Raw genomic sequence first — 24,707 nt, forward strand, 5'->3', positions numbered from 1 at the left:
GGTTATACTAATCTTTGGCGGGAATAATTAAATCTGAATAAAATAAATTTTATTTTTATTATTGATATATACAATATAATATTAAAATTTATTTAATATTTTATGAAATATATTATGAAATTAAATATATTATGAAATTATAATTTTTTCATTATATGATAAAAAAAACTTATTGTATTAATAGTTATTATTTTTTTAGAAAGAATATTGTAAAATAAATAAAAATAATTTTTTTTTTAATTTAATATTATTCAATTATTAAATATTTCATTATCTTTGGAAAATATATAATTTTCATGGATTAATTTAATCCATTGTATTAATTTAATCATAAGTGCATTTTCCATCTCATGTGAATTTTCCACATTTAACATAGAAAAACAATTTTCTTTGAATTTAACATTTAAACTGTGTTTAATTACATTTGTTAAAGCAATAACAAGTACTTGACTTGATTTGTGATCGTTTGCAAATGCAATATAATTATTGTACATGTTTTGATTAATATAAATCATAATTTTATATGAGAATTTGATTATTGTAATAAAATTATTTCATTTAATATAATATTGGTAAATTTATCTTGATCAGAAAAAATGAGTTTATTCTGTAAAAATAAAAATCCATATATATATCTAACAAAATTAATAGTGTTAGTGAAAATAAATATTTTATATATTGTTACGTATTTTTAATAAATCTAGAATTTTTTGATAATCTGAATAAATACCGTAACGATTAATGAATTTTTAAAAAGAGTGTTTGTAAAAACGAGATCCCAAAATATTTTATGTGAAAACAATAAAATATTGTTTGTAGATTGTCTATAAATTGTGATCTGTATCATATAATACTTTATATTATATTATATTATTTTTTAATAACGTGATATCTATATAATTATACTTTACTTTTTTAAATGAAGTTTTTCGAACATCATAATGAAACACAAAAAAAAAAGGAAAAAATCAATAAAAGTTTCGTTTAATGATGAACAAAAAATTCTATAATTTTATATAATAATTCGAATAAAAAAATTTAATTAAGAAATAAAAAATATTATAACCATTAATTTTATAAATATTATTTTTATATTTATCATAATATAAATCGTACTTTTTTAATATATACAAAGAAATTCATACCACAAACAATTACTTTTCTAGTCACAGAGTAGATTAATTTGAAACTACTGTACTGTGAGATCCTGACCTCTAGATATAAAATGTAATACTAAAAGATTTTTCTCTATCGATAAATAAATCACCGTGGAAATCAACAGTGGAACCACCAAAAGTGTCGGTATATGAATTCTTTATGTTGCTCCACGGTGTACGTGCCTTAGCGGAAGTAAAAAAATCCATGTTTAGAAGGTGACAATAATTTCCTATACTGTGATCGACATTGTTCGGTCGTTTACAAATTATAACCAGGCATAAACAGTGCCGTGTAATATTTTTTCGTGACAAATTGTGAACAAAATCATATCGAATGACAGAGAACGGAGATGAACTTAACCTCAATGAGGAACGTGCTACTCCACCGCGAAAGATTCGTCACCGGTAAGTTTATTTTCATTTTCATATCAGCTTTGATTTTTCTCATTGAAGATTACCCAAAGATTACGCAAATGAAATTTCCATGTACAGTAGCATTAAAGTTCTATTTAGTATACATCATAACGCGTGTTACTTGGTTACGCTTTATAGCCAATCAAAATACAGCATACGTCGCCTGACTCAATCAACCAATCGGAATAGTCTGTCAATTTTTTGATTGCCTTGTGTGAAAATCTATAGAATTTGTTACCGTTGAATATATGTAATTTTTTAATAAATTATAGTAAATTAATACGTTTATTAAATAAGAAAACATATATTTATTTTCATAGCTATGTAGTACTTCACAAAATTAAAATACGCTAATAGCTAACATGAATTCACTGATGACAAATTTATAAAGTAATATTTTTATAACTATATTTAATTACGTTTAAAATTTTTTACTACTTATAGATATGTAGTATGTTATCAAATATCATTGAATTTATCTGTTTTCTGTAATTTGTAAAAAATTATATCTATTGATATTGTTTCCCGCGATAAAGGAACGACTTTTAAAAATTATTTTTTTAGCTTGATAATATCTTTTGTTTGCATTCTTTCATTTATATCTATTATTCTATAATTTTGATTACATGTTATCAATAGAAAAATTCAATTTATATATAATTATGTATGTTTAATTAGACAAATTTTAAAAATAAATATTAAAATAGATTTGTATTCTGTCTTTGCGAGATATTTCACTCGTATGATATTTTATAGTTTACATGAAATACATAAATATAACGAATATAACGAAACATTAAAAAATGTTCGATAAAGCTTCGTATATACTTATATACGTATAATCTTATAACAGTCGCGTATAATCTTCTTAATTTTTAAAAGTAGGCTAACCAAAACAAATTACAAAATATGAGATATTTTTGGAATTTATATGTAACTATATGGAACAAATTATTAAAATATTTTGCTTAATTCAAATAGATTAAGTTGTTTTAATATATATTATATTATAGAAAAGTAAGAATGTATGTTGCTACATACATATACTAAATGCGTACTGTCTGAAACACGATAAAACTATGTCGTCAATTATGCAATAAGTGATATTATACTTATCAATGAACGATATTATACAAATCATACCATTTTTATGAAATTTCATATTCACGTGATCGATGACCCTGATAATCATTCTTTTTGTTACATCATTAAACTCGATATCAAATTTTTACTAATTATATTTTTAATTTCTTACAATATATATATAACCTGTATATTATACCTATATATTATACAATATAGGTTAAATAATAAATTATACATAAATTTAAATTTTATTTTTAAAAACTTGAAAATTATTAATATCAAAGAACAATATATTTTAAATCAAAAATATTTAAATGAAATTAGTTATTTTAAAGAAAATAGATTAATTTATAAATTCAAAATGTATACATATTAAATATCTCATTAAATACGTAAATATTTACGAAAATTTATAAAAAAAAATTATATCAAATAGTATATTATTGTTAATCATCATATTAATTATATTTGTGTTAATAATTTTATCGAAGTTAAAAAATTGATAATGCATACAATACATTATATTTATCAATTTCACATAACAATTAGATAGATTGTATATTTTTATAAGTTTCGAAATAGTAAAAAATCCTTTTTCTTTCTATTCATATGAAATAATATTATTAAAAGAATTTTCTTATTTACATTATAAATAAAAATAATAAAAAGTTTCTCTAAACGGTATTCTCAAAATAAATATATATATATTGAAAATATTTATTTATTGTTAATAAATAACGTCTTATTACCAACTCATCTTATAATCTTGAACGTAAAATAATATTATTGATATAAATAATATAAATAATATAAATAATATTATTGATTAAATTTAATTATTCAACGTATTTGATTGCATCTCATTATTTTTTTTTTTTGTATGATTTTTTGCAATTCGAAAGAGAATAAAATAAATAATATTCTTAATTTAATTTTAAATACTCTTAATATTTTGTTCAATATTTTAATTCACCATTTTTAATATTGATATAACTGAACATTACAAGTGATAATATTACAATGAATAAAAAAAACTCAACAAAAATGTAAAGATAAAAAATAAACTAAGAGAAAAAAAATACTTGTTTAAAAATTATTGTAGTTAGTAATAATAGTAAAAACTATAAAGAGAAGATCTATTTACGTTTAACTATTATCACAATGGATTTCGTTAAATACATTTTATATTACTGATAACCAGTAACCTATGTTCTCAGCTAGTTTAGTTTCGTGATTCAATGTCATACTATTTTTCGTAAAAGTCACGAATCAAACACGCAGCACTGATGGTCAAAATTTTCATCATTAAATCGAAATCTTCTCAAATACGATACATCATGAAGATATTTTTCATTTCAATTGATAATTAATCTCTTTCTTTCCATTATTAGCAAATCGCATTATTTATCTTCAATTAATATAAACTTAGTATGAACTAGATTTATCTTCAATAGTATGAATAATTTCAAACAAAGCATTTATTTTAATGTAGAATAGAAATAAAGTTGACCTTTAAACTTAAAAGATTTTAACATATTGAAAACGGAACGGAAATCTCATTATTTTCAATTAAAAATTCACGGATATTTTCAAAATTTGTTAGAAAATCAGAAAATTATTGAATATATAATTAAAGACATAAAAATCTAATATAACAAATTCATAAGATAAAAATTGTAAGTAAATAAAAAATATTCTTTTTATTGTAAAAGATAAAAAAATTAATTTTATATATCATTTCAGAAAAATATGTTACTATAAATAATGATATCTGAAGATTAAACTTCAAAGTGATCATTATTTGAATTTGATATTGTATGAAAATTAATTAACAACAATTTCTTATACATATAATGATTATAAATATTTTTTTTTCTTATATTGTGTAATGTAAAATAATACTATATTTGATATACAATTACATAACAATATTCATGCAGAATATCCATAGGCTGAACAAGTATATATATACATATATGTGTAATGCGTACATCGCGTGTTTACACTTATATGTATGCATACACTCATGGACGTCACTAGAATGTGTGAATAAAGATACACTTACCTCTATCCTTCTTTTAATAATGCCCACTTCGGTTCTTGTACACTGTATTACGAAGCTATCAACATGTTTATGATGATTGGAATTCATTAAGGTGATATAGAGAATATGATTCGAAGACAACAGCATTGAATTGAATTGAAAAGCATTTAATTTATTGTAAAAAATATTTAAGATTTTTATAATAGTTAATGTAGTAATCATAAACAAAATTGAGATAGAAATTGATAATGTTGAAAGAGATGTAAGAATAAAATTATTCGAAAAAGACATAAGAAATGAGTAAGACATAAAATTATTTATTTCCTTATTTTTCAAGAATAATAAATTTAATATTATATTATATAATATTTTATAGTTATTATTTATTTATTTTATAGTTATTATAATATTTATATATATACGAAAAAAAAATTTATATAAAAATAATACTAAATCGAAAAGAAAGAAACGCGTTAAAATTATTTTATTAATAATACTATTATATTATTAATAATATTATTAATAATACTATTTATCAATAATACTATAATATACTAAAAATTTTTAAAAAACTTAATAATAATAATAATAATAATAATCTTACATAACAAAGATTCTCGAAATCTTTAGTAGGTGGAAATTTGACACCAGTTGATCAAGCATACCCGAAGAATACGAAAAGAGAAACGAATAAAAAAATACGAACGATTTCCGATAAAGAAATAAAAAAATTACGATTAAATGGTGTATAACATAAACATATTTAACAAGAGACTTCTTATTTTAATTAAAAGTATCTTAACAAACATAGAAACATAAATTTCACAAAATAAATTTAACACGTGTCGTATATTGTGGCTCCGTGTCACAAAACAAAAGTTCCACCGTTCGTATCATAATGCGATATCGGTCATGAATCGGTCGGTAGTGCTACGCTGAAAAGTGGAACAGACACAGTGTCATCGGTGCCCTCTGAACCCTATCGTCCGGTTTTATTTTTTTTTTTTTTTTCGTTCACTTTTTCTTCTATCGTTCGGTCATTTGTCCATGCGCGTCTCCTTCAATTCGTTTCATTTTGACGCCAGCCGATTTCCTTTTCTCCGTGTAAAGTCGCGCGTGTTCACAAAAGAGCGCGGTATCGGCAAGAACAGCGTGCATGTCAGTGCGTTGTCGTATCTTCTTTCGTGCTCGTCGTCGTGAAACGTGAAGTGTAGTAATAGAAGAGCGATGATGACGAGGATTTGTCGTACGGATGTTTGATCACGCATTAAAGATAAAAAAGATAAAAGGACAAAGATATAATAAACTTTTATGTGTTCTTTAAAAGGAAATTTCATATTACAAATAAAAGACAAAACTAATAGTTGATTATTACTTTCGCAACGATTACTGTTTTTCCCTCATATTCAGTTTTTTCTTTTTCTTGTTTTTTCTTTTTTATTTCCTTAAATTGTATATTTCTTCGTTTAGTTTTTTTTTTCTTTTTTTTTTTGTGTATGTGTGTGAAAATACCAAAAATAAGGAAGAGGAACATAATATTTAAATAGAAACAGTGAAAAGAACAATTGTCAACAGAAGAACGCAGATATCCAGGCATCAATCTGTATCTTCTGGTATGCTTCGAGGTCTTCTGGATACTTTTTTCGGTATTGATGAATTTCCTAAATCGTTGGAACACATTAATTCATAGCAAACTCTATTGCGTTCTCCCTGAAGCGTTCTAACAAGTTTTTTTTGGAAAATTTCTTCATTATTCACTTCGAATGTTATTCAAACTTTGATAACTAATATTTTTTATAGAATTTTATCTAACCTATTTTGATATTATCATTCAAAATTATCAACAAATAACATAATAATTTAAAATTTGTAAATTTTAACTTATTGATGTAAAAAAGAAATTTAAAAAATTATTAAATTTATTCATATTTCTTACAAATAGAATTTTATATTTAAATGACTTTTAAAATTCCAATTTAAAATTTTAATGTGATTTTCTCACGCGCACTTATACGAATTAGAATTTCTTTTCCTGTTGTTGTTGGCTAACATTAATTTTAATTAGATATTTTTTGAAGCAAAGTTAATCAACAATTTGTTCAATTTTTTATTATTTGTCCAATGTTAAATTATTTTTATTGTAATTAACTACTCAGGAATATTAAAAGTCATCGAGGTCGGTTCGAGTAACATTTTATTTTCCATTCTTTTTTGCGTTTGCAACAACATTAATAGAAACATTACAAGCAGTTTTGTTATCATTGTAACAATATAATACAGAGGACATATTTTATTCGTGTTTCATGTCGAAACAGTGTAGTAAGAAAAAGGCGAATTCGGGAAAAGGATCCTGCTTGATCATTCGGAATTCTTTCAAGGTCTCATTCAACATCTACTAAGTGAATCACGAAGTGTTTCTTCCGTCGTTCTTCTTTTTACCCCTGTTCTCGCTGGGTTCACATTCGCTGCAATAGCACACCGATACTTTCACATTGGATACATTTTCACGGATCGGCTACAACAAGAGTGGTGGGTGGTTTACGTTTATCGAGCAATTCATTCGCTATTTGGTAGAAGAATCGAGGGTGAGTAGTAACCAGGCTTTTCGAATTTCGATTCTCCTCATGCTCGCTTATTTTCTTCTACAATTCTTCTTCATCATCATTATCATCATCATTGGTGGAATCGTGATTGATTTATCCCTTTTTCAACGTGCCAATTAGATTTAAGAATAAAATTCTCTACTCAATTGCTCTTGATAATATTTTTCAAGCAAAATAAATACTTTATTGACTATCCAACAATGACTTTCATTTTCAATGCAGTTTTCATTAATGACAAATAATTGTCGAAAGTAATTCTCAAGAGTTTTATTCTCAAATAGATTTGCATTCTTGAAAAAACATATGTTTTCATTCTACTTTCATTATTGTTCGTCTTTTATTCATCGTTTCGTTGTATAACATTTACGAAACGTAGATTTTTCTGGAAAGGTTTTACGTCACTAATTTCCATTCAACAATTAACAAGTTGTTATATTTACCCTGAGAAGGATTTAAAACTTTGATCAAATATGCGAAAAAAGAAATTATAATTACAAGCTTTAATAGAGTTGACAAGCGCGGCTATTTTTTGAAAAATAATGTGTTTTTTTGGTGATGCTGGTGTTGTTATTAACTTGCGTGGATCATTTTTCATTGTAATTATATGATCTTAAAAAAAAAAAAAAGTTATTTTCATCGTTTAATTTAAATTTCGTAAAAGAAGATATGCGATTGAGTTTGTTATATGAAATTTTTCCTTTCAAGAAAAAAAAATCTCGTTAGTTAATAAAACAAGTTGTAAACATTTCTTCTATTTAAAATGATTCAGTGAAAAAGTGGTGTAAAGCGCATTCTTTTCAAATAAGTATAGAAAACGATGTATTTTATGAATCTCTTTTGAAATATAAAATTTTAAAAGTTTATCTACTATTATTCTGAATGTCCAATTTAACTGAATTAATTAAACTGATTAAATTAATGTTTTATTTTAACAATTATTTAAAAAATTTACATTAATGATGTCTTTTTGACGTCATTAATTGATGATAATTTTAAATAATTATTTTCTAAAATTCATTATTAGATATTTTTTAAAAGTTTATAAATTTTTTTAAAATATATATATATAAATATAAAATTGATTATTTAAATTACTTATTTCGTTATTATCTTATCTTATAGATTACGTATGTCTATTATATATATATATATATTTAACATAAATAAAACTATTTGTAAAATGATAACTTTATGAATAATAAATCTTGTATGCGTTAAATTTATATAATAACTAGTAATATAAATTAATCATATCCATGATTGCTTCTCATGAAATTCATATCTTCATATTATTCGTTTGCATGTACTGCATTTCATTTTTGGGCTTATTTAATTTCGATCTTGATCGATATTTTTATACGTATTGACAACAATATCATATCAGGAGGACTCATAACACGAAGGATTGTTTGGTAACGAAATATTTTTCCCTTTTTTCTTTTTTTTTTTTTTTTTTTTTTTTTTTTTGGAAAAAACTGCATGCAGCTTATTTGGCATGAAAACCATCATTTCGACTACATCACTTGGAACTTTTGCCCACGAAATTTACACGGCGCGAGAATTGAGGGCCACTCTAAGGAATTTTGCTCAAAAAGTTTCGACAGTTTGAAAGATTCTCACGAAAGATTCTCGAGGATCAAATCACGTCACTTACCGCATCAGTCTTCCTCGAAGCATCCACGAAGAAAGGCATAAGAACCCTTCGATGTGTTATAAATTAATATATTAACACGAATTAAAACTAATTTAAAAATAATTAACGAGTGGCCCTTGGTGCTAAACCAAGGAACGAGATTCGCGAACTGCTGTGGGGAGAACGCGACAATGAATTTAAAATATCATAGAGAACGCTAACCAAATGGGATTAACAAAGGAAAAGGATGTTGGATTGTATTTAAAAAAAAAAAAAAAAAAAAAAAAAAAAAAGAAAAAAAAAAGAAATATGGCCAATCTTCACACGATCGAATTTTGAAGGTAACGATAACAGAAGAGAGGAAGGCGACGAGAGGAGGTCGACAGAGAACGTGAACAAATCCTTCGACATCAGTGACACTATGGCGGAAAATCCGGTGAGCTTCGTCGTTGGTGGACCAGACAACGATCCCGCCGAAGAGTCGGAAGTGGAGGATACCTTTCCATCCGAAACAAACGATTTCGAGACGCAGAATGCCATGGCAGGCTTGATCGAGCGCCGCAAGCGGCTCAGGTGATTTATTTTCTTCCTTTTTTTTTTTTTCTTCTATTTATTTTTGTTTCCCTTTTAAAATTGAAAAAAAAAATGCAAGGAAGTAATAATAAAGGAATTAAAAAGACATTGTAACAGAGAAACAGAGATGATCGAGAATTGGATCGTTCTTGTCGAACTTGAAAAAGATCCACGAGGATTTCTTTTGGTATATATATCTAATGTACTTATATATACATATGTGATAAATGTTGATCTTCAATCGGTAAATTTTTACGATTCGTTCGAAAGTTTGGGGGAGGGGGAGGGGGAAAGATGAAAGAAAAGTGAATGAAAAGAGAAAATTGTTAGAGGATTTTTAACTTTAGGGAAGATAGTACCGTGGATAAGTTAAATTTTTTTTTAGAGGTTATGTCATTTTAAACGGAGGCATTAACAATTGTGACGATGTTGGAAAGTGTTGAATAATAAGAAGAATAATTACTATTAAGTTGCTGTTAATTATAGCATTACGTTTGCTCATTTTTAAAACACAGTTATTTACCATAATCTTGAAATCATATTTCATGATACTTCATTCATTATGAATGAACGAAATAACTTTTTATACCGTTGACAATTAACCCATTTTTAAATACATCTTTAATAGAAATATAAGAGTTAAAAGTAATTAGAGTTAAAAGAAAAATATAGTAAATTTACAATTAATAAGTTTTTATTTACTTGAATGATAAACTGCAATCATCCTATATTGAATATTTATAATTATTTAATATGAAGCTTTTGTAATTTTTTTTAGTATTTCATTATTTTTGTCTTCTTTTTTTTTTTTTTTATTTTAATTATATCTTGCATAAAAATTTTATTTTTATAATTATTTTATATCGTTTTTATAATTATAAAAATACACAAATGTAAAAAATTTTCAAGCAATTATGAATATCTGAATTTTAATAAATATTCAAAATTACAAAGTTATAAAAAAAATATTCAAATTGAAAAAAAAATTATATTACAAACTTTTTTCTTTTGTATTATTATTTTCATGTTTGTTTAATTTGAAGTTCTATAAAATTGGAAGAAATTTAAAGAACAATTGATAATCTAATCATTTTTTTTTCGAAACAAATCACAGAAATTCTAATCGTTATATTTTATAAATTATTTATTTTTATAATTATGTTGGATCCAATTGTAAAAATGATTTAAAAGTAAGATTTTAAACAGAATCATTTCATCTACTTATTTTATATCGATATACATTTTGATAATCAAGTTATTTCCATTTATAAATTATATATTTCTATAATGTAATAATTTAAACATCATCTTCTTTATATAACACATAGTTTTATATACATATGAACATAATATAAATATTTTCATTATATTTTGCAAAAATATATTTGTTTAATTATTATATAAAATAAAAAATAATACTTCGAGAATGATAAATGTATTTCAAGATATTCTGAGAAATCGAAATGAATAACAATTACAGCATAAAAGACTTTGAACTCAACGACATTTACACATCCTGGTGGTTTAAATTTTAAATAAGAAAATCTTTCATCGATAAACGCTAATCTGAAATTCGTTACAAAAAATTATATAACGTGTGACGATCTTTCAGAAAAAGTAAAATATTTAATAATTTATTCAGTTGTGTTTTCCATCGTTGATGGAAAATTTCGATATTTGATATAAATAGAATGTAAATTAAATTCGACTTTAGAAAACTTGTTTTCTAAGTTAATAGATAAAGAATTATTTTCCTTTTTTTCTTTTTTTTTTTTTTTTATTTCATTGATGTAAGAGCAATCATTCGCTGCTTTTTTTTGTGTTGACAAGTCATGATAGTTCTTTTATAAAAAAAACATCGATCACCTGATTTAAATATATATATATATAAATATACTCACATTTGCACAGACAATGTTTTTAAATAAGATTGATACTACTTTATCGATAAATAAATTTTTCGACGGTCCAAAATTTCGATTAAAATTTTAATTCTTCTTATCGATTCTTTAATAAAAAAAAATAATTGGAATTTAATCGTGAAGTCGCACTTTATACGATGACATACGTAAATTTTTTCTTCGAGTCAATAAAAAAAAAAAAAATATTTACTATTTTATTAAAATTAAAATTAATCTCGATATATATATATATATATATGAATTATCTAGCGTATTTGAATTTTCATTTTATTTTTTACTTATGAATACTTTTTCTATGGACACATTTTTTTCATTTACATATTTATCCACGTAAAGGAAACCACATGAAACAAATAATCCACGTAATTTGAGTCCATAATGAGCTGGACTTACGTATATCGTATAATACGACACACGAAAGAAATATATTTCAAAATATAATAAATATCTGATTTACAGATACGAGTTTTCTATTGAGATATAATTAAAAATAATATAATTTCATCGCTATAGAATTTCGATTCAACGTTATTTATAACGCGCAAAGAAATGTGTTTCCTTCTTTCCGTGTTAATCGATAAATTTAATTATCTTTCTTCAAAAACCGTCTTATGAAAAATGACATATTTTCGTACGTGTATATCTCGTCAAAAATTGAACGAAGATAATTCACGTAAGGATGATCGAAACGGGAAAAAAAAAAAAAAAAAAAAAAACAAACAAACAATTTTGAAAATCAATCGTTTCCAATTGGTCAGTAACTTCGTTTCGAGTTACTTCCTCGAGTATATCTAACGTATTGCAAGGTAGGGGAAACACTGGATTGAAAGGTATATACCGTACGATGATGGTTGTCAGTGACCATGAGACTTCTTAGAATGTTGGACAAGTATTCAAGTTGCTTCAAAACTACATACCATTCTTCGATTTCGTTGATATGGCTCGTTAAATCTGTGTCAAATTCTATATTTAATTATATTTAATTGTCATCGACATTTAAAAATACATTTAAAATAGGGCGAACAGAAGAAAAGTGGTACAAGTGATAAGACTTTTCATTTCAGGATCCGATACGGTAAAGTTAATAACTTGAATAGAAAATTTGTATGCACTAAATTTGCAAACGCTTTTAATTCTTGGAATACTTTTGGATGACGTGGAACACGGTGATCGAAGCATAGACAGAACCCTTATGAATTCAAACTTATCTTTTTCCTGTTTAATCGAGTAATAATATACATTTTGAAGAAAAATGCAATTCAATCACTTTTTCCATGGATGCTTTCATCATATTGAAGATATTAATAATAATCTGTGTAATTTACGAAAGATAGATGATTAATCAGAAGAAATAAATAAATATCAATCAAATATAATTGAAATCAATTTTAATTCGATCCGAGTACACTCGAAAGTACACGAGTTAAGTGAATTATGATAATTGGCAATGGCGTGAATAAATATTGTAATTGAGAATTGAAAATTAATGGATCTATGTCACAAATATATATTTATGAAAAGCAAAAAAAAAAAAGAAAAAAAAAAAAAGAAACTTTTCTGTAAAGTGATATTGTGATATTGAGTTTAAATTGAACAATGGCGATCAATAATGTGATGGAAAAAATGAAATGTATCGTCGATCGTGCGCCAAAAGATCGTGTTTGTGAGACCACGTGTATCTCCTATCATCAGTGATTTTTCCTATCGTGAAAACAAAAGTTTACAATTCCTGATAAATCACGCTAATCTCTTGGAAAATAATCACCTGTTTTTCTTCCACTGATACAGTTGAAAAAATTCCACAAGATGTGTTTGCATTGGATGAAAAGAGATCAATAATCAATGTGTTTAAAAGAAGAAATCAACTTTTACTGTTCTTCTGAACCGGTATTCAGACCGGAAATAAAGTTTTCTGCAACTTTCCTCCGTGGAATAATTAAATCACTGTGTGAAATACTTTTGGAGAAGGGAAAACTAGTTTGCTCGTAAGTTAAAAATAAGAGAGGGAAACGAATAGAAAAATTAAGGAATAACAGAAGAATGAAACTTCAAGGAAATATAGGATAAAACGCTTAAAAAATTTGGAATTCCAATTTTAATTGAAGGTAATGAAGAATGTATACGGGTGTTTTGTGTAAATCGTTCAGATACCACAATATGTCATAATAAGTAAAATATATTAATGTTCTTGGCGCGAAAAAGATCGAGTAGTAGAGTTACGAAATGAGACGATTAAAAAGATTCATTTTGGCTGAAAATACAGAGAAAGACCCTATATGGAAAAGTTCGGACAACTTAATGGCCGGTATATCGAAAATGCATGAGGAAGTATTGAAGGAATTGGCCGCTACACCGGAAACATCAAAGGAACCAGTCGCTTTATCGGATATGCCCACGAAAAAGCAACTACAATCGTCGTGTAATTTGACGTAATAGACTTTGTTTGTATTTAAATCATTAAAATTAATAATAATTATTAAAGTAAAATCTTTCAAAAATAATACGATCTTGAATTTAGATTTTAAATATAATTTTTGATATGATAATAATTACAATTTTATTATCAATATAAAAGAATCTTTATTAACTTCAATTATTTTAAATTCAAATCATATATAAATAGGTATTTTATTTAATAAAAAATTAATCAGAAAAGCATATTGTATATATTAATAATGTTCGTATTGGAATTATCTATTTTTTACAATCTATTTTCTATCGACGTAATATCTATCTAATGTATAGTATCTAAATACGAATAATTATGAATAAATTACTAATAATTGTATTTTTAGCTTGAAATCTACAAAGATATTGCGTCAAATGCAAAGGAATAGTTTGAAATAATTTTATAAGAATATGAATAAGAATTAAGAAAATTGCAAAACCCAATAAATAAAATTTTCAACGTAACAATGATATGATCAAATTTTTCATAGAATTTTTACTTTTAAAGCAGTTTCAAGGATATAAATTGATAAGCGAATCAAAATTCACAGAGAAAAAAATATTATATGTCAGCAAAATTCTAGTGGAATATTTCCAATCTTTAAAATGAAATTTGAATGTTGTGAACGAAGTATTGTGTTTTGCAGTGATTCAGTGTTTAAAATTAATGAATATAAATAAAAAAAAATTTCTTGTTTTATTCACATTTTTTATTAATTTCAATTTATTTATATTATCTAAAGATATAAAAATATAAAAGTATTATATAAAAACTATTTTATTATATATCTTTAAATTTATGCACATTTATTTATATATTCATGATAAAACGAACGTTTATCAATATAAAAATATTCATAAATTATTATAGAATAATCATGTGAATTCATATAAATCTTTTGAGTTTTGAATTCTTATTCATAGCCGACGAGTTTACTTTTAACACGCGTTGCAGATGAAGAAGAGAAATGAATAAGGAAGAAAAGAAATACTGCGTTCACATTGATGTTCGCGATCGATTCGTTTATCTTTGCTAGCAACAAGTTTATCAACGAACATCAAATAGATTTTAATGAAAAAAGACGTATCATTTTTCGTCAGAAAATCTATCAAACAAACTTAGAATTTGTTTAAACACATTCTAAAATTTCCTTATTTTATGATTATTTTATTCGCGAATTGTTTGCGAATTGTTTCAATATAAATACCGAAAAACGATATCGTTTTTCGTTTATAATCTGTACATAAAATTGCCAGATCACAAAGAATTTTGGTTAATGTAGACGCGGCATATATAAGAAAAACGTATCTAGGCGAGATACATAGAAGGTTCCGAAAGCGTTACGAAGGAATGGCATTGCGTGAGCCGCTTAAATTAACGGTTTGGTACTTTCTCCGGTGTCATTCACATATTGCCCCGTTAATGGATGATAAAATTATCTTGAAAATTCTAGGAAAAAATTTGACTCGATTTTTTAAACTTTCTTTTCGTTATTTTTTCATAATCGGTATTTATTCGTCAAATTTGACTAATAGTTAGTTGTAAAACAAATATTATAAAAGAAAACATGCCTAATGATTATTTTAATGAAGAATAGGCAAATAATGGTAAAACTTTAAATGATATTGTGAACATTATTAGAAGAAGATAATTACAGAATTATTTGGAAAAGAAAAATTTGAGTTGTTAATAATAGGAATATATTTAGTGAAATAATGTGTGTGTTTTGTCTGATTTTATAGGCCCAGCATGTCGCAGGGTACGGTGATGATCCAGACGCAAAGCCGACTACATGAAAAGGACTTTACTATTGCCACACCTGAGGAATTTGTTCATCGTTTCGGCGGTACAAGAGTCATTAACAAAGTAATATCGATTTCCAATAATATTTTTTTTTTTATTTTATACTTGTTGAATTTTAAATAAAAAATAATTCTCTGTTCTTTTTTTTCACATATTATTTATATATTATTTTATTACTTGCAAATGATTTTTATATTATTATTAAATATACTCACTGTATTTATGAATTGCATTATATTCAAAAATTTAAAAACATTTGTGTTAGAAAACAATACAAAAGAAGGTCATGTGTAGATGTTTGTATTGTTCCGCACTGTTATAACAATCGCTAAACGACCTTCATAGTTGACCTCGAACGACCTTGAATGATCTTGAGTTATACGGGTTACTATGCCTATTCCACGATACTCTGGCGCAATACCAATATAAAACACACATTATTCCATCTTTGATATGTCCTTGAGAGTTCTTTCTGCAAATAGGACAGTTTTATCGTAATATTCACTTCATTTAAATAATTTTAATTTAAAATATTTTTTATCATCGTAAATTCATTATAATTTGGATTCCATTTATTTGTTTTAACTTAAATTTTCTGTTAATTATTTAATTATTATATTTTTTTATCAAAAATTTTTATAGATAAAACAATTATTATTTGTGTGTATGTAATGAAGTTCAAAATCGTATATATATATTTCAATATAATAAAAAAAAAATATATTTTCTATAAATTTTATATAAATTTTAAATCATAAATTGATTATATTTTGTGTATAATATAATTTCTAGTTTTTTTTTCTCGCATATCAAATATTTATTATGTCTCGATTTATTCAAATTCCTTGGTAAACTCCGAGGTAAACTCCGAGATAAATCGAAATTCTATTATTCAACAATGAATTGAATTAAACAAAAAAAGAAAGAGAAAGGTAATTATTAAAAAAAAAAAATGATTCATCAACTATTATTACTCGTTCAATAATATCTTATATTTTAGATGCTAATGTCATCAATATTTCAATCATCAATATATCAATATTAAATTATATATAAAAAATAATATCAATATAGAAATCAAATTTAATATGTAGTGATTAAATATCAATTATAGGTTCTAATTGCCAACAATGGAATAGCAGCAGTGAAATGTATGCGTTCGATCCGTCGATGGTCCTACGAAATGTTCAAGAACGAACGTGCTGTGCGCTTTGTTGTAATGGTAACTCCGGAAGATTTGAAAGCGAACGCAGAATACATCAAAATGGCAGACCAATACGTACCTGTACCAGGTGGAACCAACAACAACAATTATGCAAACGTCGAGCTGATCGTAGACATCGCTATACGTACACAAGTCCAGGCTGTATGGGCAGGATGGGGTCATGCATCAGAAAATCCAAAGTTGCCAGAATTACTTCATAAAAATAACATGTGTTTCATTGGTAAATTGTAGTTGAGAAAATATTTTTGATCAATAAATTTTAAATAAAAAAAAAGACAAAAGGAAAAGATGAATTATATATTATATTTTTTAGGACCATCCGAAAGAGCAATGTGGGCTCTTGGAGATAAAATTGCATCTAGTATTGTAGCACAAACTGCAGATGTGCCGACACTTCCTTGGTCAGGTTCAGAATTGACGGCGCAATATAGTGGAAAAAAGATAAAAATATCTTCAGAACTTTTCAAAAAAGGATGCGTTTCGACGGTAGAGGAATGCTTGGCAGCAGCCAATAAAATAGGCTTTCCTATAATGGTAAAAGCTAGCGAAGGAGGTGGTGGCAAAGGTATTAGAAAAGTTGAAAACGCTGAAGAATTACCTACGTTATTTAGGTAAGAATAAAATTGTTAGATTTAGAAAAATTTCATTAATGTTTTATAAAAATAAATTATGTAACAAAATATTGTGAACATTACATTAATAATCCTTAACGATTTTCTCAGGCAGGTACAAACTGAGATACCTGGATCTCCAATATTCATTATGAAGTTAGCAAAATGTGCACGTCACTTAGAGGTTCAATTACTAGCTGATAATTATGGAAATGCAATATCGTTGTTCGGTCGTGACTGTTCTATTCAGAGAAGACATCAAAAAATTATCGAAGAAGCACCAGCCGTAATTGCTAAACCTGAAGTCTTTGAAGAAATGGAAAAAGTAATTAAAAGTTATATTTGTGAATTATAAAAATATTTTTTGATTTTTCAAATATAATATAATATAAATATAAACTAATCAATAAATAATACAACGAAAAATTTTCTTTTTTATATGTTGTCTTATAATAGGCTGCTGTAAGATTAGCCAAAATGGTTGGATATGTCAGTGCAGGTACTGTTGAATATCTTTACGACACTTCTGGACGATATTACTTTTTGGAATTGAATCCACGTCTTCAAGTAGAACATCCATGTACCGAAATGGTATCTGATGTTAATTTACCTGCGGCTCAACTTCAGATTGCTATGGGATTGCCCTTACATCATATTAAAGACATTCGTCTTCTTTATGGTGAAAGTCCATGGGGAGATAGCGTCATTGATTTCGATCAACCACGACATAAACCTCAACCATGGGGTCATGTGATAGCAGCAAGAATTACTAGTGAAAATCCTGATGAAGGTAATAAATTGAATTTCATTAAAAAATCGTTTTATTTTTAATCAAGTTAAAAAGAATTATATTATAATAATTATATATTTAGGTTTTAAACCAAGTTCGGGTACTGTTCAAGAATTGAATTTTCGATCTTCAAAAAATGTTTGGGGTTATTTCTCAGTAGGAGCTTCTGGAGGTCTTCACGAATTCGCAGATTCTCAGTTTGGTCATTGTTTTTCTTGGGGAGAGGATCGTAATCAGGCTCGAGAAAATTTAGTCATAGCTTTAAAAGAATTGAGCATTAGGGGTGATTTCAGAACCACTGTCGAATATTTGATCACATTATTAGAAACTGAATCTTTTCAACAAAACAATATAGATACTGCTTGGCTTGATTTGTTAATTGCCGAACGCGTTAGAAGTGATAAACCGGATGTATTATTAGCTGTAACATGTGGTGCGCTTCATATCGCTGATAGGACAATCACGGCCGCTTTCACTGGATTCCAAACAGCATTGGAAAAAGGACAAATACAAGCTAGTAATGATTTAGATAATATTATCGATGTAAGTTTTTATGTTAAGTTTTATATTGTTAGTTTAATAATTTAATGTAATTTAATTTTTTTATAAATATTATGAAATCTAACAAAATCTTTCAGGTTGAACTTATTAACGATGGATATAAATATAAAGTACAGACTGCTAAGTCAGGTCCTAATAGTTATTTTCTTGTTATGAACGGTTCCTACAAAGAAGTAGAAGTACACCGACTATCAGATGGAGGATTGCTACTCTCTTTAGATGGTGCAAGTTTTACTACTTATATGAGGGAAGAAGTTGATCGTTATAGAATTATCATTGGAAATCAAACTTGCATCTTTGAAAAGGATAACGATCCTTCTTTATTAAGATCACCATCAGCCGGAAAGTTGATCAGTTATTTGGTGGAAGATGGTGGACATGTGAATGCTGGACAAGCCTATGCAGAAATTGAAGTTATGAAAATGGTAATGACAATAACAGCGAGCGAAGCTGGTCGTGTCTTCTATGTTAAAAGACCGGGTGCTATTCTTGAGGCTGGTACTTTGATTGCTCAATTAGAGTTGGACGATCCGTCTTTGGTAACGAAAGCCCAAGATTATACTGGTCAATTTCCAGAAACTGCAGCACCAGCAATACCAGAAAAATTAAATCATTTACATGCTAAATATAGAATCGCTTTAGAAAACACTTTAGCAGGATATTGTTTGCCAGATCCATATCATTTACCTCGAGTACGAGAACTTCTTGAGAAATTTATGAATTCACTTCGTGATCCTAGTTTACCTCTACTCGAACTACAAGAAGTAATCGCAACAATATCAGGAAGAATTCCAATTTCTGTCGAGAAAAAAATCAGAAAATTAATGTCGTTATATGAAAGAAACATAACTTCTGTTTTAGCTCAATTTCCTAGTCAACAGATTGCTGCTGTAATTGATGGACATGCAGCAACTCTTTCAAAGCGATCTGAACGTGACGTATTCTTTTTAACTACTCAAGCTATTGTACAATTAGTACAAAGATATAGAAATGGAATACGCGGAAGAATGAAAACTGCTGTTCATGAACTTCTTCGACAATATTATACAGTTGAAAGCCAGTTTCAACAAGGGCATTACGATAAATGTGTTTCAGCTTTAATAGAACAGTACAAAGATGATGTAGCAACAGTAACAGCTATGATCTTTAGTCACAATCAAGTCACAAAGAAGAATGTTTTAGTAACTATGCTCATTGATCATCTTTGGGCAAATGAACCTGGCCTCACGGATGAATTGTCGAGTACATTGACAGAACTAACTAGTTTGAATCGTACGGAACATAGTCGTGTGGCATTACGTGCAAGACAAATTCTAATTGCTGCTCACCAACCTGCATATGAGTTAAGACATAACCAAATGGAATCTATATTTTTGTCAGCAGTAGATATGTACGGCCATGATTTCCACCCAGAAAATTTACAAAAATTGATCCTTTCTGAAACATCTATTTTCGATATTTTACATGATTTCTTTTACCATTCCAATCGTGCAGTTTGTAATGCTGCTTTAGAAGTTTATGTCCGCAGAGCTTATATCAGTTATGAGTTAACGTGTTTACAACATTTAGAACTATCAGGTGAAGTACCACTTGTACATTTCCAATTCTTGTTACCTAACAATCATCCCAATATACAAAATCAATCTTCAGTTAATCATAGAATTGGAGCTATGGCAGCTTTCCAAGATATGGATCAATTCGTTCGATATTCTGATGAAGTTTTCGATCTCTTAGAAGACTTATCTTCGGTTACCACAGTTTCAGCCAAAGTTTTAGAAGCAGTAGATGCAGCTGGAAGCGAATCGAGACATAGTACATCCATAAATGTATCTCTAAGTACTGCAGAAACTGCTGGTCCAGTGGAAGTTGGTGAACGACCAACAGAACCGGTACATATTTTAAGTATTGCCGTCCAAGAAAAGGAAAATCATGATGATATTATAATGGCAAAAATTTTTGGAGATTGGTGTGCTGCAAACAAAGAAGAATTAATCTTGCGAGGTATAAAGAGAATCACGTTCGCTGCTTTAAAGAAAAGACAGTTTCCTAAATTTTTTACATTTCGTCAAAGAGATGGTTTTGTTGAAGATAAAATTTATCGACATCTTGAACCTGGTTGCGCTTTTCAATTAGAATTAAATAGAATGAGAACTTATGATCTTGAAGCTTTACCAACTTCGAATCAAAAAATGCATCTTTATCTTGGTCAAGCGAAAGTTGCTAAAGGACAACAAGTTACAGATTATCGTTTCTTTATTCGTTCTATTATAAGACATTCTGATCTTATCACAAAAGAAGCTAGTTTTGATTATCTGCATAACGAAGGTGAACGTGTCTTATTAGAAGCTATGGATGAATTGGAAGTTGCGTTTTCACACCCTCTTGCAAAACGTACGGAATGCAATCATATTTTTCTGAACTTTGTACCTACAGTTATTATGGATCCAGCAAGAATAGAAGAAAGTGTAACAAGTATGGTATTGAGATATGGTCCAAGATTATGGAAATTACGAGTTCGTCATGCTGAGATTAAAATGACGATTCGTCCAGCACCAGGAAAACCAACATCTATTATACGTTTATGTATTGCTAATGATAGCGGATATAGCATAGATTTACACCTTTACACAGAAATAACTGATCCAAAGACTGGTATCATTCGTTTTGAATCTTATCCTTCTGCAAAGGCAAATGGTACTTGGAGACCCGGACCTATGCATGGTTTACCGATTTCTACGCCATATCTAACCAAAGATTATCTTCAAGCAAAACGGTTTCAAGCACAAAGTGCTGGTACAACATATGTATATGATTTACCAGACATGTTTAGACAACAAACCGAGAAACTATGGCATAAATACATAGAAGAAAGGGAACAATCTGATATAACGATTCCGAATACTGTAATGGATTGCGTGGAATTAGTATTAGAGGGTGAAAATTTAGTAGAACAAAAACGTCTTCCTGGTGAAAATAATATCGGTATGGTCGCTTGGAGATTAAGACTTTATACACCAGAATATCCTATAACTGGTAGAGACATTATATTAATTGCGAACGATTTAACACATTTAATTGGTTCCTTTGGCCCAAAGGAAGATTTAGTATTTTTCAAAGCATCTGAAAGAGCTAGACAACTTGGAATCCCTCGAATATATTTTTCCGCAAATTCTGGAGCTCGTATTGGTTTAGCAGAAGAAGTAAAAGGATTATTCAGAATCGCTTGGGAGGATGACGATGAACCAGAAAAAGGATTCAAATATATATATCTAACTCCAGATGATTACGCACGCTTAGCACCATTTAATTCAGTAAAAACTTCATTGATTGAAGATAAGGGAGAATCTCGTTACAAAATTACTGATATTATCGGTAAAGAGGACGGTCTTGGTGTAGAAAATTTGAAATATGCTGGTATGATTGCTGGAGAAACATCAAAAGCTTATGATGAAATAGTTACAATTTCTATTGTTTCTTGTCGTGCTATTGGTATCGGTTCTTATTTATTACGTCTTGGACAAAGAGTGATTCAAATAGAAAATTCTCACATCATTTTAACTGGATATAAAGCATTGAATGTTGTATTAGGTCGTGAAGTATATGCTAGTAACAATCAATTAGGTGGTATACAAATCATGCATAATAATGGAATATCACATGCAACTGATGTAAGAGATATAGAGGGTATTGCCACTGCTTTAAGATGGTTAAGTTATTGTCCGAAATATAAAGGAGCGCCTCTTCCTATATTATCATCACTTCTTCCTGATCCAATTGATAGAGAGATTACTTATGTTCCTACAAAGACAGCCTATGATCCAAGATTAATGCTTGAAGGTAGAATACAAAATGGAACAAATTATTGGGAGAGTGGATTCTTTGATCGTGGCTCTTGGCAGGTATATTTTATTTTATATTAATTATTTGATAAAATAGTCGTAATATTTTCTATTAATAAAGTATTAATAATATAATAATATTTGTAGGAAATAATGAGACCTTGGGCTCAAACTGTGGTAACTGGACGAGCTAGATTAGGAGGAATCCCTTGTGGTGTTATTGCAGTAGAAACAAGAACTGTTGAATTGCATTTACCTGCTGATCCTGCTAATCTCGATTCAGAAGCTAAAACAATCTCTCAAGCAGGACAAGTATGGTTCCCTGATAGTGCATATAAAACTGCTCAAGCTATTCAAGATTTTGGAAAAGAAGAACTTCCACTTTTTATCTTCGCTAATTGGAGAGGATTCTCTGGTGGAATGAAAGGTTTTCATTAATTCTTAATAATTCTTAATAATTCTTAATAATTATTTTTTAATGAAATTATTAACAATATATTTTTTATAGATATGTATGAACAAATTATCAAATTTGGTGCTTACATTGTGGATGGATTAAGAAAATATACTAAACCAATATTTATATATATTCCACCAAATGGTGAATTAAGAGGTGGTGCTTGGGCAGTCGTTGATCCAACAATAAATCCTCGTTACATGGAAATGTTTGCTGACAATACAAGTCGTGCTGGAGTTTTAGAACCTAGTGGAATAGTAGAAATAAAATTTAGAAATAAAGATTTAATTAAAACTATGCATAGGATTGATACAATAATACAGAAACTTAAAGTAATTATAAATATGATTATAAATATCTATAAATATTATTTTTAAATATTATTATTTATAAATGATATATATAATATATAATACTAAAATCATATTTTATTAATGATATTTATTATAAAATTATTATTTTATTTATTATTTCATTTTAGGAAAACTTATCCAATGTAAATTCACCTGAAGAACGAAAAGAAATCGAAAGTCAAATACGTAAGAGAGAACAAACTTTAGAACCTATGTATCATCAAGTTGCAATTCATTTCGCGGATCTTCACGATACACCAGAAAGAATGTATGAGAAAAATGTTATTCATGATATTATTCCATGGCGAAAAGCGCGAAGATTACTTTACTGGCGACTTAGAAGAAGACTTCTGGAGGATGAAATAAAAGAGGAAGTTCTTTCAACGCAACGAAATTTAGATGTTGATTTTAGACAAGTAGGTGCGATGTTGCGTAGATGGTTCATAGAGGATAAAGGTGCCACGGAATCATATTTATGGGATCAAGATGAAGTAGCGACAAATTGGTTGGAAAATCAACGACAAGATGAAAATAGTGTTGTTTCGCGTAATATCACTTGTGTCAAACAAGATGCAATTGTTTCTCGAATCAAAGAAGCTCTAGAAGCTTGTCCAGAAGTGAGATTAAATGCAATTTTAGAAATTGCGCACAGACTACATCCAGCAGAACGCACGGAATTGCAAAGAACTTTGTCACAAATAGAAATGACTGCACAGGAGCATCATAATGATTCAAGTGGTTCATCCTAATGTTTCTTTGAATTAAAAAGAAACTCTTGTCTATTTGCGTACCTGCTGTATGTAGTATGTATTAGAATTAATTGTACAGACACTCGTTATTCTTGTTAATAGCAAATTGTACGGGAGTAGTATAATTTTTGGAAAGTTAATAATTGTTTCTATCGATAGCGTTACGTGATGATAGAAAGTAAAAGAACTTGTGTCTTATTAAAGTTCAATAGTGATGCTATCGTGTATCAGACAGTATCACTGCCATCTCCTAAACCATGGCAAAATGTGCCCTTTGTTTATAATAAGTATATTCATGAATATAGAAATTATATTTCATATATACATATATATATTTTATGTATATATATATGTGTATATATATATATATATATTTTTATATGTTATATAAAAATATATATAATTATTATATATATATTTCTTTTTAGGAAAAAGTTT

General features: G+C 27.5%; 1 protein-coding gene across 12 annotated transcripts; it reads left to right on the forward strand.

Annotated features, from left to right (window-relative positions):
* The first annotated feature begins 1,335 nt into the window (after positions 1-1,335).
* Positions 1,336-24,661, forward strand: LOC122721078 (acetyl-CoA carboxylase). 12 transcript variants are annotated; one of them, XM_043948315.1, is made up of 13 exons: positions 1,378-1,562; positions 7,080-7,286; positions 9,279-9,510; positions 15,624-15,747; positions 16,799-17,129; positions 17,223-17,520; positions 17,632-17,845; positions 17,977-18,310; positions 18,393-18,853; positions 18,949-22,770; positions 22,858-23,137; positions 23,219-23,499; positions 23,649-24,661. In XM_043948315.1, exons 1-13 carry the CDS (start codon positions 1,508-1,510, stop codon positions 24,267-24,269), a joined length of 7,260 nt encoding a protein of 2,419 aa, XP_043804250.1. In that variant the 5' UTR covers positions 1,378-1,507; the 3' UTR covers positions 24,270-24,661. The 12 variants fall into 12 exon arrangements, with proteins under 12 accessions (XP_043804261.1, XP_043804250.1, XP_043804252.1 ...); XM_043948316.1 differs by lacking the exon at positions 1,378-1,562 and adding an exon at positions 5,250-6,347; XM_043948321.1 differs by lacking the exon at positions 1,378-1,562 and adding an exon at positions 5,251-6,347 and having other exon boundaries at positions 7,017-7,230.
* Positions 24,662-24,707: the final 46 nt, after the last annotated feature.

The sequence above is a fragment of the Apis laboriosa genome, unplaced genomic scaffold, assembly GCF_014066325.1.
Source record: "Apis laboriosa isolate Shangri-la unplaced genomic scaffold, ASM1406632v1 scaffold13_cov153, whole genome shotgun sequence".
Lineage (NCBI taxonomy): Eukaryota > Metazoa > Arthropoda > Insecta > Hymenoptera > Apidae > Apis > Apis laboriosa.